The sequence below is a fragment of the Zalophus californianus genome, chromosome X (genome assembly GCF_009762305.2).
Source record: "Zalophus californianus isolate mZalCal1 chromosome X, mZalCal1.pri.v2, whole genome shotgun sequence".
Lineage (NCBI taxonomy): Eukaryota > Metazoa > Chordata > Mammalia > Carnivora > Otariidae > Zalophus > Zalophus californianus.
Window position 1 is genome coordinate 16,834,375 of NC_045612.1, and position 16,188 is coordinate 16,850,562.

The following is a 16,188-nucleotide window of genomic DNA, read 5'->3' on the forward strand; positions in this document are numbered from 1 at the left end:
GGCTCCACACTGGATGTGGAGCCTACTTAAAAAATAAATGAATAAAAATAAAAATAAACTTTAAATTGAGTTATAATTTAACACAGTAAAATCACTCCTTTAAAGTAAAGGTTTCAGTGCACTGTGAAATGCATACCTACACGTGTTTGGGTGTATGAGAGTGTTTTCATTACCTCCTATAGGGTTATGGGGATGGCTGAACACACCACACCTGACACTGGACAGACAAGATCAACAGCAGTTTTATTAGTCAGTCACATGTACTCACAACCTGGAGGAGGAATACCATACTGAGGAGGTGGGGGGGATTGCACTTGGGCACAGAGTGAACAAGCAGGGACTGTGGGGGCACACTTTGTAGCATCAAGAGGGTATGGTGGCCCTGGTTCCTGGGAGAGATGTGATTGGCTTCTTTGGATAATTCCTCATTGAATTATTCCTTGTGCTGTCAGGAAATTGAAACCTACTACTCAGGGATAAGCAAGGACTGCACTTGTCTTGCTGAGAAGGGTTGTTTGGCTGGGGGACCCTATCTGTGGGAGCAGAGTGGGGAGGGGAACTCATGGTTAGGGTGGTTAAGGCATTTGAGGCCTTCCTGACTTCCCCAGACATCAAGGGTGCCCATAATATTGGGCCTTAATTTTAGGCCATACACCACAGTATGTATATACGTAGCTACCTATATTTGTACATGTCAACACCACCATAGTGGAGATATAGAACATTTCTATTGCTCCAAAATGTTTGCTTGTGCCCCTTTGCGATCACTCACAGCCCTAGTCCAAGCAACCTCGCACTATAGATGCGTTTTGCCAATTCTAGGACTTCATATAAATGCAACTATACATGGGCGCCTGGGTGACTCAGATGGTTAAGCATCTGTCTTTGGCTCAGGTCATGATCCCGGAGTCCTGGGATCGAGTCTCGCATCTGGCTCCCTGCAGGGAGCCTGCTTCTCCCTGTGCTCCCAGCTCATGCTCTCTGTCTCTCTGTCTCTCTCTCTCAAATGAATAAATAAAATCTGTAAAAAAAAATGTAACTATACATTATGTACTATTTTATGTCCAGCTTCTGTAGGGGCCAAGGGCAGGCCACTCAAAATGTACAATGGCGTACTGATTATTTTGAATTGAAGCTAATGGGAAAGCAGCCAGTACAAAGACACTCAGACCCTCCTCTGTTCCCCTGAAAGCAGGAAATCAACCTCTAATCTGAAAGGTACCCTCCCTGTACTAAGTAAAAAAGACATCCTTATTACCAGAGATAGGAAATTTAGAGCTGAGAAGGCTGTAGAAACAAACCTTATTACTTTTTTACTTATCTACTGCCTTAGCCCAAATTCTGCTTAGAATCCCTTATGAATTAAAACTCCCAAGCATCCATTTCCGTCATCTTGTTAATTCCTCACAGACTTATTGTCAGTTTGTCTACAAAATATAAAAACTGCCTGCCTTGGTCATTTCTTTAGGTCTCATTTTCATTATTGGGCCTTCATGCATGCATAAGAAAATTCTGGGTTTTTTCCCCTGTTAATCTATCTCATTTAAACTTAATTCTTAGGGCGCCTGGGTGGCTCAGATGGTTAAGCATCTGCCTTCGGCTCAGGTCATGATCCCAGGGTCCTGGGATCGAGTCCCGCATCGGGCTCCCTGCTCCTTGGGAGACTGCTTCTCCCTCTGCTTCTCTCTCTCTCTCTCCCCCTCTGTCTCTCATGAATAAATCAATAAAATCTTTAAAAAAATAAATAAATTTATTATTAGGGGTGTCTGGGTGGTTCAGTCGGTTAAGTGTCCAATTTGATTTCAGCTCAGGTCATGATCTCAGGGTTGTGAGATCAAGCCCCACGTCAGGCTCCGCACCTGCTGAAGATCCTCCCTCTCCCTCTCCCTCTGCCCTTCCCCCCCACCCCCACTTAAAAATATAAATTTAATTCTTAGTCCAGCTGGACGACCTTAAAAGGTAGAGAAAGTATATTTCCTTCCCTATACTTCTTTCACCTCAGCATAATGTTTTTATATTCATCCATATTATAGCACGTGTCGGTAGTTCATTCCTTATTATTGCTAGGGAGTAATCCAACACATGGATATACCGTATTTGTCTTATTAATCTGTTTGATGAAAATGTGGGTAGTTTCAACTTTTAGGCATTATAAATAAAGCTACTATGAAAATAATTATGCAAGTCTTTATTTGAGCATATGTTTTCATTTCTAGGGCAAATACCCGGAAATGGAATTTCTAGGTTATATGGTTGGTGTATATTTAACTTTGTAAGAAACTGCCAAACTGTTTCCCAAGATGGTTTTATAATTACATAGTCCTGCCAGCAACATATGAAAGTTCCATTTCCTCCACATCCTCACTAACACTTGGTATTGTCATTATTTTAATGTACTTTTCATTTATTATTTTTAATTTAATTTTTTTAAAGATTTATTTATTTGAGAGAAAGAGAGTGAGTGGGGGGGAGGGGGAGAGGGAGACAACCTTCAAGCCAACTCCCCACTGAGTGCGGAGCTAAGGCAGGGCTCGATCTCATAACACTAAGATCATGACCTGAGCTGAAATCAAGAGTCGGACATTTAACTGATTGAGCCGCCGAGTTGCCCATAGTGTGTGTGAGACTCATTGTATTTTTTATTTTTATTTCCCTGATGAATAGCAATATTAACCATATTTCTCATGTCCTTATCATCTATTTATGTATTTTCTTTTATGAAGAGTCTGTTCAAGTCACTGGGCCATGTTTTTTTAAGTAGGCTCCACAACCAGTGTGGAGCCCAACGTGGGGCTTGAACTCATAACCCTGAGATCATGACCTGAGCTGAAATCAAGAGTCAGACACTTGACCGACTGAGCCACCCAGGCACCCCTTGCTGGGCCATTTTTAAATTGTCATTTTTCTTCTTTTTTTTAAAGATTTATTTGTTTGTTTGCTTGTTGAGGGAGAGAGAGTGAGGGAGAGCAAGCTCCTACAGGAGCAGGGCGGGGAAGGGCAGAGGGAGAAGGAGAAGGAGAGAAGCAGACTCCCTGCTGAGAGTGGAGCCTGTCCCGGGGCTCGATCCCACCACCCTGAGATCATGACCTGAGTCAAAATCAAGAGCTAGACGCTCAACCAACTGAGCCACCCAGGTGCAATTTGCTGGGCCATTTTTTAATTGTCATTTTTCTTCTTTTTTAAAAGATTTTATTTATTTTTTTATGCTTTTTTGTTTTAAAGATTTTATTTATTTGACAGAGAGAGACAGCGAGAGAGGGAACACAAGCAGGGGCAGTGGGAGAGGGAGAAGCAGGCCTCCCGCCGAGCAGGGAGCCCGATGCGGGGCTCGATCCCAGGACCCCGGGACCACGACCTGAGCCGAAGGCAGACGCTTATCAACTGAGCCGCCCAGGTGCTCCTAAAGATTTTTATTTTTAAGTAATCTCTACACCCCAATGTGGTGCTCAAACTCACAGCTGCAAGATCCAGAATCTGATGCTCCACTGACTGAGACAGCCAGGCACCCCCATTTTTTTTCTTACTATTGAGTTATGGTTCTTTTTTTTTTAAGTATTTTTTTAAGATTTTATTTATTTATTTATTTATTAGAGAGAGAGAGAGAGAGAGAGAGAATGAGAGATAGAAAGCACGAGAGGGAAAGAGGGTCAGAGGGAGAAGCAGACTCCCTGCTGAGCAGGAAGCCCGATGTGGGACTCGATCCCGGGACTCCAGGATCATGACCTGAGCCGAAGGCAGTCGCTCAACCAACTGAGCCACCCAGGCGCCCCAGGTTCTTTTTTTTGATATTTTATTTATTTATTTGATTGAGAGAGAGAGAGCAGGGGGTGGGGCAGAGGGAGAAACGGACTCCCCGCTGAGCAGGGAGCCTGACATGGGACTTGATCTCAGGACCCTGAGATCATGACCTGAGCTGAAGACAGACACTTAACCAACTGAGCCACCCAGGCACCCCAGTAGTTCTTTATATATTGTGTGTAACACCCCTTTGCCAGATTTATTTATTTATTTGATACATGTATTTTAAATATTTTCTCTAGGCCTGTACCTTGCTCTTCAATTTTCTTTTTTTTTTTTTGCTATTCAATTTTCTGAAAGCTATGTCTTGAAATGTAACTTTCTTCAATAGTTTATATGAAATCCAATTTATAATTTTTGACTTTCATAATTTGAGATCCTCTGAAAAGCAGATGCCAAGATAGAACTAGACATTCAAGAAATTTGTTGAGGGAAACACCTGTGGAGGATAAAGAAGCAGTGGAGATGAAAGGACAAGAAATCACTGTATTCTACCCCTGAAACTAATGTAACACTGTATGTTAGCTAACTGGAATGAAAATAAAAACTTAAACAATGAACGAACAAACCAAGTTTCAAAACAGTATTGTTTCACCCCATAGAATTTAATTATTTTGGATGAAGTTAATAAATTTAAGAAGCAATTATTTTCACTAATGGATCTTCTGGATTTGAGAATAAAAAAGGAGTATAAAAGGGAAAAAAAAGAAGGGGGGCATCTGGCTGAGAGAAAACCTAGAAAATGTAGATTAGTGCAATGAACTGCAGCCCCTGTCCTTGGAATTGGTCTTCAGGCCACAACCGACTGATCCCCTTCCTCCTCCACTACCCGTTCTAAAATTCCATCATTTTCAGATACCACCTTGCAGGTCTTGCTTACCTGGTAGTAAATTGTCTTTATCCATTCTCCTTTCGATGGATATTTAGCTTCTTTTCATATCTTGGCTATTATAAATAATACTGAAATGGGGTGTCTGGGAGGCTCAGTCTGTAGAGCATGTGAGTCTTGATCTCAGGGTTGTAAGTTCAAATCCCACACCGGGTGCAGAGCTTACTTAAAGATAAAATCTTAAAAAAAGAAGCTTTTAGTTTGATGAAATCCCACTTGTTTATTTTTGTTTCTGTTACCTGTGCTTCTCGTGTCATATCCAAAAAATCATTGCCAAGACCAATGTCAAGGACCTTTCCCCCCATGTGTTCTTCTAAGAGATCTTATGTCAAGTTTTCCAGTAGATCTTATGTTAAGTGTGCGTACCACACACACACACAAATAATAAGGGGGGGTGGGAGGAAACATTGGGAGGTGATGGATATGTCTATGGCTTCAATGATGGTGTTGGTTTTACAGATGTATACTTACTTATCCCCCAAATCTCCGAGTTGTATAGAGTAAATATGTATAGCTTTTTATGTATCAATCCTATCTCATTAAAGTAACCAAAGGGGCGCCTGGCTGGCTCAGTAGGAAGAGTGTGCGACTCTTGATCTCGGGGTTGTGAGTTCGAGCCCCACGTTGGGTGTAGAGATTACTTAAAAAAAAAAAAAGAAACCAAAAAACTCCCCTTCTCCCCTCCCCTGCTGCCCAGCGCAATGCGAGGATAGAGCAAGAAGGCAGCCATTTGCAAGCAAAGAAGGGTGTCCTTACCCGACACTGAGTCTGCCAGCACCTTGATCTCGGACTTCCCAACCTCCAGAACTGAGGAATAAATGTTTTGTTTTTAAAGCCACCCAGTCCATGCTATTTGTTATAGTAGCCTGAACTAAGACAGGGAGTGACTGATAACAGATATGTTTCTTTCTGGGGGTGATGAAGACGTTCTAAAATGAGATTATGGGGATGCTTGTATAACTGTAACTAAACAAAAGGGCATTGATTTGTACACTTTAATTGGGTGAATTTTATGGTATGTAAATGACATGTCAAGAAAGCTGTTAAAAATCAAAATGACCCCAGGACAAATGGCATATTGGTTCCTTGTGCGGGTCCCTGGTGTCTTCAGCGTCAGTCTTAGCTCTACCACTTTGTAGCTGTAGGACCTCGGGCAAATGAATCGGCCATACCCAGCCTCAGTTTCCTCAAAAATAAATGGTGCTTACCTCATGGGGGATGTTGAGGATTAAATAAGAACAGCTGTGTAAATGTCTGGGGACATAGGAAGGGCTCAAACATCTCCAGCTGGTTTTTTTTTTTTTAAGATTTTATTTATTTGACAGAGAGAGGGAACACAAGCAGGGGGAGTGGGAGAGGGAGAAGCAGGCTTCCCACTGAGCAAGGAGCCCGATGCGGGGCTCGATCCCAGGACCCTGGGATCATGACCTGAGCCAAAGGCGGACGCTTAACGACTGAGCCCCCCAGGCGCCCCTCCAGCTGTTTTGTTATTATAGAGGCATTTATCTCTAATTCAAGGATGTCTTTTCAATGAAATAAAGTCAGCCTTATGAAAATTGAAAACATACTGGAGATTTAAGAGGTTCATTTGTAGAAATATACTAAGAAGTGTTATTTTTCTGGACATCAACCAGGCTTGTACCTAAATTAACAATTGTATTACTGCATTCCTTCCTCCACAAAATGATGTTGAACTAGCTCTGTCATTCTGCTGATTTCCTGAATAATAAATTAAATGAGACTTTGACAGTTGTTCATCACCAAGCTGTGTGAGAATTCTGGTTGCAACAATTTGAGAATCGTACTTTCAAGCCACTCATTACACAAGTTCTCTCTACCAGAATTGCCCTGCAACCCAATATCTCAGGACACTAAACCAAAGGCCACTTTGTCCCCTCTGTGTCTACATATTAAATTTTTTGTCCATGTGAGTCACAAAATTTGTGTAATGCTATCCTAATTATAGACTTCAGGTCAATATTGGCCCCAACCTCCAAAAAAAAAGGTTAATTGCCTTTTCTCTCTCATGTCTCTTTTTAAAACCTTTTTTAAAAAATCAGTCTTTATGTTTCTCCCTCCTTTGGTGTTCACTTCTGAGGTGGGGCCTCATGGTGGAGGCAGAGACTGAATTGCCAGGAGTGATGGGAGGGAAACAAACCGAGGACAACTGTTAGGGGTGAAGTGGCAACGTCATTACATGGGCCAAATGCGTGTCCCCCTCCCAAATCTGTATGTTGGAGCCCCACCTGCCAGTGTGATGGTATTTGGACGTAGGGCACTGGTGGACATTATTAGGTGTGGATGAGGTCTTGAGATTGGGGCCACCATGGTGGGATTAGTGCCCTTATAAGAGGAAGAGACCAGAACTCTACCTACGTCTTATGACCATGTGAGGATACAGCAAAAAGGCAGCGGCTTGCAAACCTGGAAGTGAGCCCTCACAAGGCACCTAATGTAGCAGTACCTTGACCTTGCCTTTCCCAGCCTCCAGAACTGTGAGAAATACATGTTCTTTTGTTTAAGGCACCCAGCCGGGGGCATTTTATTACAGCAGCCTGAAGTGAGACACTGGTGAAAAAGAGCCTCCCTTTCCCCTCACAAATTCCATTTCTTCCTTCTCTCCCTTTATAGAATCTTGTGAAAATGCTCAGGATTAATTCTTGAGAACTATTAACCATCTCCCAGACATTTTTGTCACAATAAAGTGCTGGGGATGATACAACTAGAGTAGATGAAGGAGCAATCCCAAACAGAGCCACCCTGGCAGGAGGAAGAAAACTGCACGGCATTTCTGATGGGAGAGAAAGAGGGGGGGGTGGTGCTGACATCATTGAAAACATACCCAGCAGTTCCTGCCCTTCCTCCCTCTGTCTAGAGCCAGGTGGACACAGAGTGTAGGGAATACCCTAGACCGACCGACTCCATAAAGTGTTTCCAAACACTTTCAAACCACTTTAGCAAAATCTGTTTATTTTTTTAAAAGATTTTATTTATTTATTTGACAGAGAAAGACACAGCGAGAGAGGGAACACAAGCAGAGGGAGGGGGAGAGGGAGAAGCAGGCTTCCCGCGGAGCGGGGAGCCCGATGCGGGGCTCGATGCGGGGCTCGATGCGGGGCTCGATGCGGGGCTCGATGCGGGGCTCGATCCCAGGACCCTGGGACCATGACCTGAGCCAAAGGCAGACGCTTAATGACTGAGCCACCCAGGCGCCCCGGCAGAATCTATGTTTAAAACCAAACAGTGAGGGGCGCCTGGGTGGCTCAGTTGTTAGGCATCTACCTTCGGCTCAGGTCATGAACCCAGGGTCCTGGGATCGGAAGCCTGCTTCTCCCTCTCCCACTCCCTCTGCTTGTGTTCCCTCTCTCGCTGTGTCTTTCTCTGTCAAATAAATAAATAAAATCTTAATAAATAAATAAATAAATAAAACCAAACAGCGAGGGGCGCCTGGGTGGTTCAGTTGTTAGGCGTCTACCTTAGGCTCAGCTCAGGTCACGGTCCCAGGGTCCTGGGATCGAGCCCCGCATCGCGCTCCCTGCTCTGCGGGAAGTCGGCTTCTCCCTCTCCCTCTCCCCCTGCTTGTGTTCCTTCTCTCACTGTGTCAAATAAATAAGATCTTAAAAATAAAAACAAACCGAACAGTGAATATCCTTAAAACAATCATCTTTTCTACCCACCCAGAAGGCCAACTGCCAGCACCTTGATTAAAAGCTCCTAATTAGCCTGCTCTCATTTTAAGAATGCTGTGAATTTTAAAAACTTCATTAAGCAATTCCAATTTTTCCTCTGACTTCAAGAGTTGGATCTATTACATGCCAAATTGCAAGTTAATGGTGGTTTCACTATTTGGAGGAACAAAAAATAGTCAAGGCACATAATGCAGGTAATGTACCTCCAGCTCCATGTACAGTCCTCGAATCACAACATATGAATGGCAAATACTTACCTGCTCAAATGAAGAAAGAGATGGAGAGGAATAAGAAGTAAAAAAGAAAACAAAACAAAACAAAACAAAAACAAAACACTGGGTGATTTATTTTACGATCCTGTGTTGTTCTGGAAAATCACCAAAACTTGGAAATGAGACAGAAAGTTGATGGTACAACCTTTAAACATCACACCACAGTACTGCCTATAAGCCCACTTACAGGTCATCTGACTCAGGATATTTAATTTTGATGGCCAACAATTGGAGAGGGAGTACAAGCTTTTTACAGTACTATAAATATAAATGGTTACACTGGGAAAAACAAGGAGCAATAACTTTTTCCTGCTTGTTAGGTAAGTTTATACGTTTATTGTTCTATAGGTCATCAACCAAGTTTGTACATAAACAATCTCATTTCTGCATGCTTTTCCCCACCCCCAGTACCCACATAATGAAGGTTCTATAAATGTTTTTTAAAGCACCTATATCATTCTGCTGGTTTCCTGAAAAATGGGTTAAATAAAACTGACAATTTTCACCATCTATGTGGGATGAATGACTTTTTGGAAATGAGAAAACATTTTCTGAGTAACCTCCTGGTTGACTTCTCACAGTGCCTTAGCCAAAATAAAGATCCATTTCTTAAGAGGCTTGGAACACTCCTAACTGGTTCAAAGGAGTCATCATCTGGGACTGATCAGTTGCCAGTGGGGTCTCCATCCCCAGGAACACCTGAGGATTCTAACTTTAATGTTCTATATGCAAGAGTCAACAAAGAGGAGAGTGTCTCTAATATTACTCAAGGAATTGCAAGGGAAAGCTCTTCTGAACAAGATTGACCCTTTTACAGAAACAGGGAAGGAAAAGTGCCATATTTATTGAGACATTTCTTTTTTAATAGCATTATTGAAAAGATGGAAAAAAGTCTGTCCAGGTAGTGTTGAGGACTTGTGTAGAATGTCGAAGTTATAATGCTGACCAACAAATACATAACTAAGAAAATAATGCAAATTGAGAAGAGAACTGGGTTCTGGGCAAAACGAACAGGTCCACAGGAGAAAGAAAACGAGTGGCTGGATTTGGCTGCCAGGCACCCCCGGGACCTGGCGGCCACCTGGCAGGAGCAGAAGAGGTCTCTGGGAGGAGGCGGGGAACGGGTCCCGCTGCAGGCGAGAGGCTGGCCGGCCCCTCCGGGGGTCGGGGGTGGCGAGCTGCTGGAGTCACCGTCCAGGGGCCGCGGCCCGCTCAGATACTTCCTGGCTGAGCCCAGATCGCCGCAGGCCGCAGGCCGTCGGTGGCGCGCGGTGGACGGCGGCGGCAGCGCGGGTCTCCGGGCAGCGCGCTGCAGGCCTGGCGGTCAGTCTGGCGGAGGCGGCCCGCGGCGGCCCGGCTGTAGGTGGTCTGCCCGGCGTGTAACGCGAGCCCGGCCCGCAGCTGGAGCGCGGGCCCGAGTCCAAGTGCGCACGGGAGGGGCCCGGCCGGCCGCAGAGGGCGGCGGCGCGCTCCGGAGCGGGGCCCAGAGGCAGCGGCGGGGACCCGGAGCGCTATTCCTGGAACAAAGGCAAGCACTACGCGGGAGGGGACAGCAGCGCGGGGGAGAGCGCGGCCACTCGAGCGCGGCGAAGGTGAGGGGGGGAGGCGCGGCGGGGCGACGCCCGCGGCCATCTGGGCGGCGGCGACGGGCGCAGCGGACCCTCCCCCGAGCACCCGCCCCCGGGCCCGGGGGGCTCCCGGCCTAGAAGTCCTCGTCCTCCACCCAGCCAAAGACCCGCTTCATCTCGGCCAGGAAGCCCCGGTAATCATTGAGGAGGGGGCTCTCCTTCCTGATGTAGGGGATCACCCACTGCAGGGCCGGCCCGGTGAGGCGGGTGATGAGGAACGTCACCTTCAGGGCATCGCTGGAGAACAGGGTCTCGTCCACTAACATGTAGGCGCCCGTCTGCACGATGAACTCCGGGAGGCGGTCGGTGTCGCCGTCAAACGTCTCGGGGAAGGGAATCGGATTCCTCCACCGCCGGGTCTGGGGCCGCAGGGGCAGGGCCAGGAGGGCCTTGATCAGCTGCACTCGGCCGTCCATCGCGCCGCGCTCGCGCTCGCGCTCGCTGGGCTCGGCCGGGCTGGGCGGGGCTGGGCTGAGGCGGGCGGGGAGGCGTGGCGGGAAGTGCGTGTGCGCGGGGCCGGGCCCGGGCCAGAGGGGCGTGGCCTGCCAGGGCTCCGCCCGCGAGACCGGGTGGTCGCTAGGGCGCAGGCGCGAAAGGCGGGGGCGGTGCGCTAGGACTAGGGTGAACGTGGGAGCGACGGGCCCAGCGGCCGCTCGAGGAGGCGGGGTCAGAACGTAGGGGCGGGGCCGTGGTTCCCAGGGGGGGGCGGCGGCCTGCGAGGGGCGGGGCCGGAGGCGGAGGCCCGGGCACCAGGTAGGCTGTGTTGAGGGCAGCCGGGTGCACGTGGAGAAGGGAGGGAGGGCCAAGTGCTGTGGTTTTGAGGAGTCTGTCTGGTGTACAGAGTCTCTGCCCTTCCAGTTCCTTAAAGGACCTTTTGCCTCTGGACGCCCCTTGCACGAGCTTCTGTGAACACATTTTCTTGCTTATTCATGCATCTCTTTGCCAGAGGTTATTGGCACCCAGGCAGCAGATATTCCCTGCAACATTAATGAGAAAACCCTGAATATTAGCCAACATAATGCAGAAAGCATATTTAGGAATGGTGTGCCATGACTGGGAAATGTAAAATAGTTGGACGTTAAGAAGTCTCTTAACATGCTATATTAAGAGACCAGAAGAGAATAATCAATACCGAAACTGGAAGACAAATATGAGTGGTTGGATGCTTTAAGCGTGACTTTATACATGTTCATACATCAAGAAAAAAGCAAAAGAATAAGATTTATCAAATTGGGAGGGAGGGGCACCTGGCTGGCTCCTTCAGTAGAGGGTGCAACTCTTGATCTTCCAGGGGTGAGTTAAATCCCCACATTAGGCTAGAGCTTACTTTTATTTTATTTTTTTTAAAGATTTTATTTATTTATTTGACAGAGAGACAAAGCAAGAGAGGAAACACAAGTAGGGGGAGTGGGAGAGGGAGAAGCAGGCTCCTTGCTGAGCAGGGAGCCTGATGCGGGGCTCCATCCCAGGACCCCGGGATCATGACCTGAGCTGAAGGCAGACGCCTAACGACTGAGCCACCCAGGTGCCCCTAGAGCTTACTTTTAAAAAATGGAAAGGAGAAGGGGAAATTAGCCATGATATGTTATATCTGAATTCAATTTGTGGCTGAGTACAAATTAATATAAATGTATCACCAGCTTTCATATATATAGAAAATAATCAGTGAAAACGTACAATGACGTTAAAGATCCTATTCAGAATAGCAATTCGAAGGAAATAGTGCCAGGAATATATATTTTAATTGAAAAAAACCAAAAAACAAAACCGCAGGAAGTAGTGTCTTAAAGGAAAAGACGGATATAAAAGAATATTCTAACAAGTCGAATGATACCCCCAGATCTGGGATAGGATGACCCAACATCATAAAGACATTTATTAAATTTCCCTAAGTTAAGTTATACTTTCAACACATGACCGGTGATGGGGTCAGGCGATGTGCCAATATTACTTTTAATACAATTATGTGCACTATTTTCCCCCCAACATAATCTTACCAGAAACACAAAGAGGATATTTTTGATTAGACAAGCTGACTTTAACTTTCATATGGAAGAATAAACAACCAAAATTAGGGTGGAAATTTTTGAAATACAAGGGTAATGAGGGATGACTTGTTTCAACAGATATTCACAAATATATTATTATTTATTAGTTGGTTTTTATTATCTTTTACCCTGACTAAGATACAAGATGCCGGCAACCTCAGGTGATCTTGAGGTTAAACAATTGTCTCTGATCTTGGGGTGTTTTTTTTTTTTCGTTTTCCCAGTAAATGCCGTGATGAGAGGGCTTTCTCACAGCTACCTCCCGGTCAGGTTAAATGAACAAATGTCCTAGCATGGACCTGGAACTTTTTCAGGGAGTTGTAACAGGTCAAATAGTGTCAATGCTCTAGGTTGTGACTTTCAACCTGGTCCGCCATATCCATACATTTGTGCCGTGAGACTGTTTCCTTCATGAGAGCCTTCTGTACCCAGATTGCCGTCATCAGGCCTCAGACTGCCTACCTCTTGGCTGCATCATCATCGTCTTGCCGAGAGCCTTGAGAATCGACCCCAGATGTCCAGGAGAAGAGTCCTTTCCTCTCTCCCAGGTTCCACATGGAGCAAGCCTCAGTTACCTCCTGTGCTTTGACTTTTCAGGTTGGCAGACGCTGACAAAGGAGTCCGTGACAGGGACTCCCTCCTTCAGCGGATGTGTGTAAGCGCAGGCCAGACACAGCTTAAGAGGTAAACAGTGGACCAAAGGTTGTGTCCTAAGAAAATATCCAGAACGAAACACAGAAAGATAAACAGGAGAAAAACACAGGTGAGGTGAGACACACAGAGGATTGTTTGAAAGGAGGAGAGGACAATTGGAGTTTCAGAAGGACAGGAAAGAGAATGACGCAAAGCAGTATTTGAGCAGATATGAGCTGAGAACAAACAACTCGCAGGGAAAAATGAAAGAAATCTACACCTAAGCACGTCTTAGAAAAGCTATTGGAAACCAAAGGCAAATAGAAAAATTCTAAAACTTTCAGAGGATAAAAGCAAATTACCACCATAGTAGCAATAATTAGTCCGAGAGCTGACTTCTCAATAGTAAAAAATGGAAACCGCTAGAAAATGAAATACCACCTTCCATGTACTAAAAGAGAATCATTTCCGATGGAAGCATCCTTGCCCTGCCGCAATATATTTCAAGAATGAAGATGGAAAAAAAGATATTGTTGTACACGAAATAGAGAAAAACTTGAGAGAATGTGTCGCCAGCAGAATGGTACTTCAAGGAACTGCTAACAAATATCCCTCAAGCCGAAGAAAAATTTTAAAGTAAGTGAAAAGTGATGTATTGGAAAGATATGTGGGCAGATCTGGGAGAATACTGCCTTATGGGGTTTAAAATGCAGAGAGATCGGGGCGCCTGGGTGGCTCAGTCGGTTAAGCGTCTGCCTTCAGCTCAGGTCCTGATCCCGGGGTCTTGGGGCTCCCTGCTCAGCGGGGAGTCTGCTTCTCCTTCTGCCTCTGCCCTTCCCCCCCCCCCCCGCCAGCTCGTGTGTGTGCTCGCTCTCTCTCTCTCTCTCTCTCAAATAAATGAATACATCTTTTTAAAAAATAAATCTGATAATGATAAGAGGTTCAATTCACTAGAAATATGTAACAGTTACTGTTTAATGCGCCTCTTAGCAAATTAAAAATACATAATGGCAATTGGAGAGAACCTTTAGGAGAAATAGAATTACAAACCCACGATCATGGTGGAAGATATTTAATACAGTTTTCTCAGTGACTGATAGAACAAGCAGAAAAAGAATCAGTAAGGAAATTAAATATTTTTCATAGCAAATAGGGTCTGATGGAGATGCACAGAGCACCACTAACAATGACTAAGAATGTATATTCTTTGAAGGCGGGAGGAGGGATTGAATCGGAAAATGGGAAAATGCACGGGGCGGGGGGGCTTTTGGGGTGATGGAAGTGTTTTCTTTCTTGAAGTGAGTAGAGGGTTCTTCCCATTTCCATTTGAACACTTTCCTGTGAGTCACATATCCAAAAATGGGGGGAGAAGGCGGGCCGTTTAATTTTTTTAAACTGGCAAAGCTTAGCATTTACGCATGCAAGCTTTGTCAGTGAAACTAAAAAGAAAGGGAAGAGATTATTATGAAAGTCAGGACAGTGGTGACCTTTGAGAAGGAGGAAGACTATTGTGATTAAGAGGGACCAGGTGTGGGGTTTCAAGGTGGTTAGCCAGTTGTATTTCTTTTAGTGGATGGTAGTTCCAGGTTTTCTTTGGGATAAGTCATTGAGTTGTGCACATGTGTGAGGTCCTGATATATATATATATATACCTATATATCACAATATCACAATTATATCAGAGTGTGTGTATGTATATGGGCTCTCGGGACTCGGGGATAGCCTTGTCTTTCTGTACCACAGTGAGACAGGTACAGGACAGGCTCGGCCTTTGACGTGTTTACTTCTCCCCGGTGCTCACAACCCACCCGGTCCTCACAAGGGAAGTAAATGGCTTCATCATCTCCTTGGAACGGTCCCTCGTCCTTTAAACTGCCTCCCCTCTCTCCTAGGCCCCATCAACTCTCATGCGGTGCGTATTTCAGCCTGGTGCACTTTCCTGGCAGACTGGCCTGAGGTAGTCAACCAAATCTTCAAGGGCCCTTTGCCAACTCCCCTATCGGAGCCCCCACTCCCACTGTGCCTCCTGGCAAAACCAGCCATTGGACGAGAGAGTTTGGGAACTCCTCAAGAAGGAGTATTTCCGGAGATCTCCCGGTGAAGGGTTCTATTTCAGTACCTACATATGTACTTCTTGAATCCCCGTATGTACCGTGCTATGCACTGAGCTCTACTATATCATTATATATGGGAAACTGGTGATACATTTAGAAAGGAGATAGGAGACCTAGATAAATGAAAAATTAGGACTACCTGATTTATTAATGAGCATGGAGAAATTACCACAGATGAAAGTGATAAAGTTGTGGAACAAACAGCAGGAGAACTGCATAGTGTTGTAAACGCGGATTATGTGCTTTGAATGGTAATCAGAAAATGCAGATTTATATGAGCTACATTGGTATGGGAAGGCTCCAGGCACCAAGAAAGGGCCTGGCATTAACTCAACGAACATTACAACAGCCCAGTGAGATGGTTCTTATTGGCACTGTTCATTTAACAGATGAAAAAAACTGAGGCACAAAAATCATCTAAAGTTACCCAGCTGATAGGAGGAAGAGCCGGCGGAGGAATCCCAGCAACAAAGGTCCCGCCCACAAACGTGACCACCAGCCATAATGCAGAGTGGATCAGTAGTGTTTGGTAGTGCCTCCCAGGCGGGTGGATAAAGTGTGACTGGGCCGGGAGTGATCGGAGACACAACGATGAAGGAGGCATCCATGACTGGAAAGACAGGACCTGTGTGGTATCGGTCATTACATGCCAGGCATTGAAAGGGTCCAGCACGGGTCCATGCACAGAAGCAGTCAGACGGACAAGCCTTAGTGACAGATGTCAAAAGGGTCGGCAGATCCTGGGACAGGATTCACATCAGCAGCTCCAGTCTTTCTTCCCTTCTCTCTCCCTGGGGATTAACTTCCCAAATCCATCCCTCCCCTGGTTGCTGGACAAAGCCTGCCACAACTCTCCTGCCCTCTAGATCTTTGTGAAATTCTTACCCCCAACCCCGGCTCTGGAAGAGCTCAACCAGAAGCCTACTCTGAGTCTGTAAACCAGCGGCCAGGCTCTAGTGGAAAAGACACCCATCCGGGCCAATGGCCGTGTGCTTAGCGCTGCCCACCTATCGGGCTGTCTGTTTCTGCTGTCTTCGTTTCCTCACCCATAGTCTGGGACTAATTTTACTTTATTTGGTCTTGCTGTTTCTCCAGAGTTCTATTTGTGGCCTATGAA

The 16,188-nt window shown here is 45.7% G+C and overlaps 1 protein-coding gene across 1 annotated transcript; it reads right to left on the bottom strand.

Moving 5' to 3' along the window:
- Nucleotides 1-9,824: 9,824 nt before the first annotated feature.
- Nucleotides 9,825-10,306, bottom strand: LOC118356519 (translation initiation factor IF-2-like). Its single transcript, XM_035725546.1, has one exon. The coding sequence runs from the start codon at nt 10,278-10,280 to the stop codon at nt 9,861-9,863; it is 420 nt and encodes a 139-aa protein (XP_035581439.1). The 5' UTR covers nt 10,281-10,306; the 3' UTR covers nt 9,825-9,860.
- Between the last annotated feature and the right edge of the window lie 5,882 nt (nt 10,307-16,188).

What these genes read in the sequence shown, in the direction of transcription:
- LOC118356519 (XM_035725546.1), bottom strand. Translation starts at nt 10,280, where the DNA reads ATGGCCGCGGGCGTCGCCCCGCCGCGCCTCCCCCCCTCACCTTCGCCG.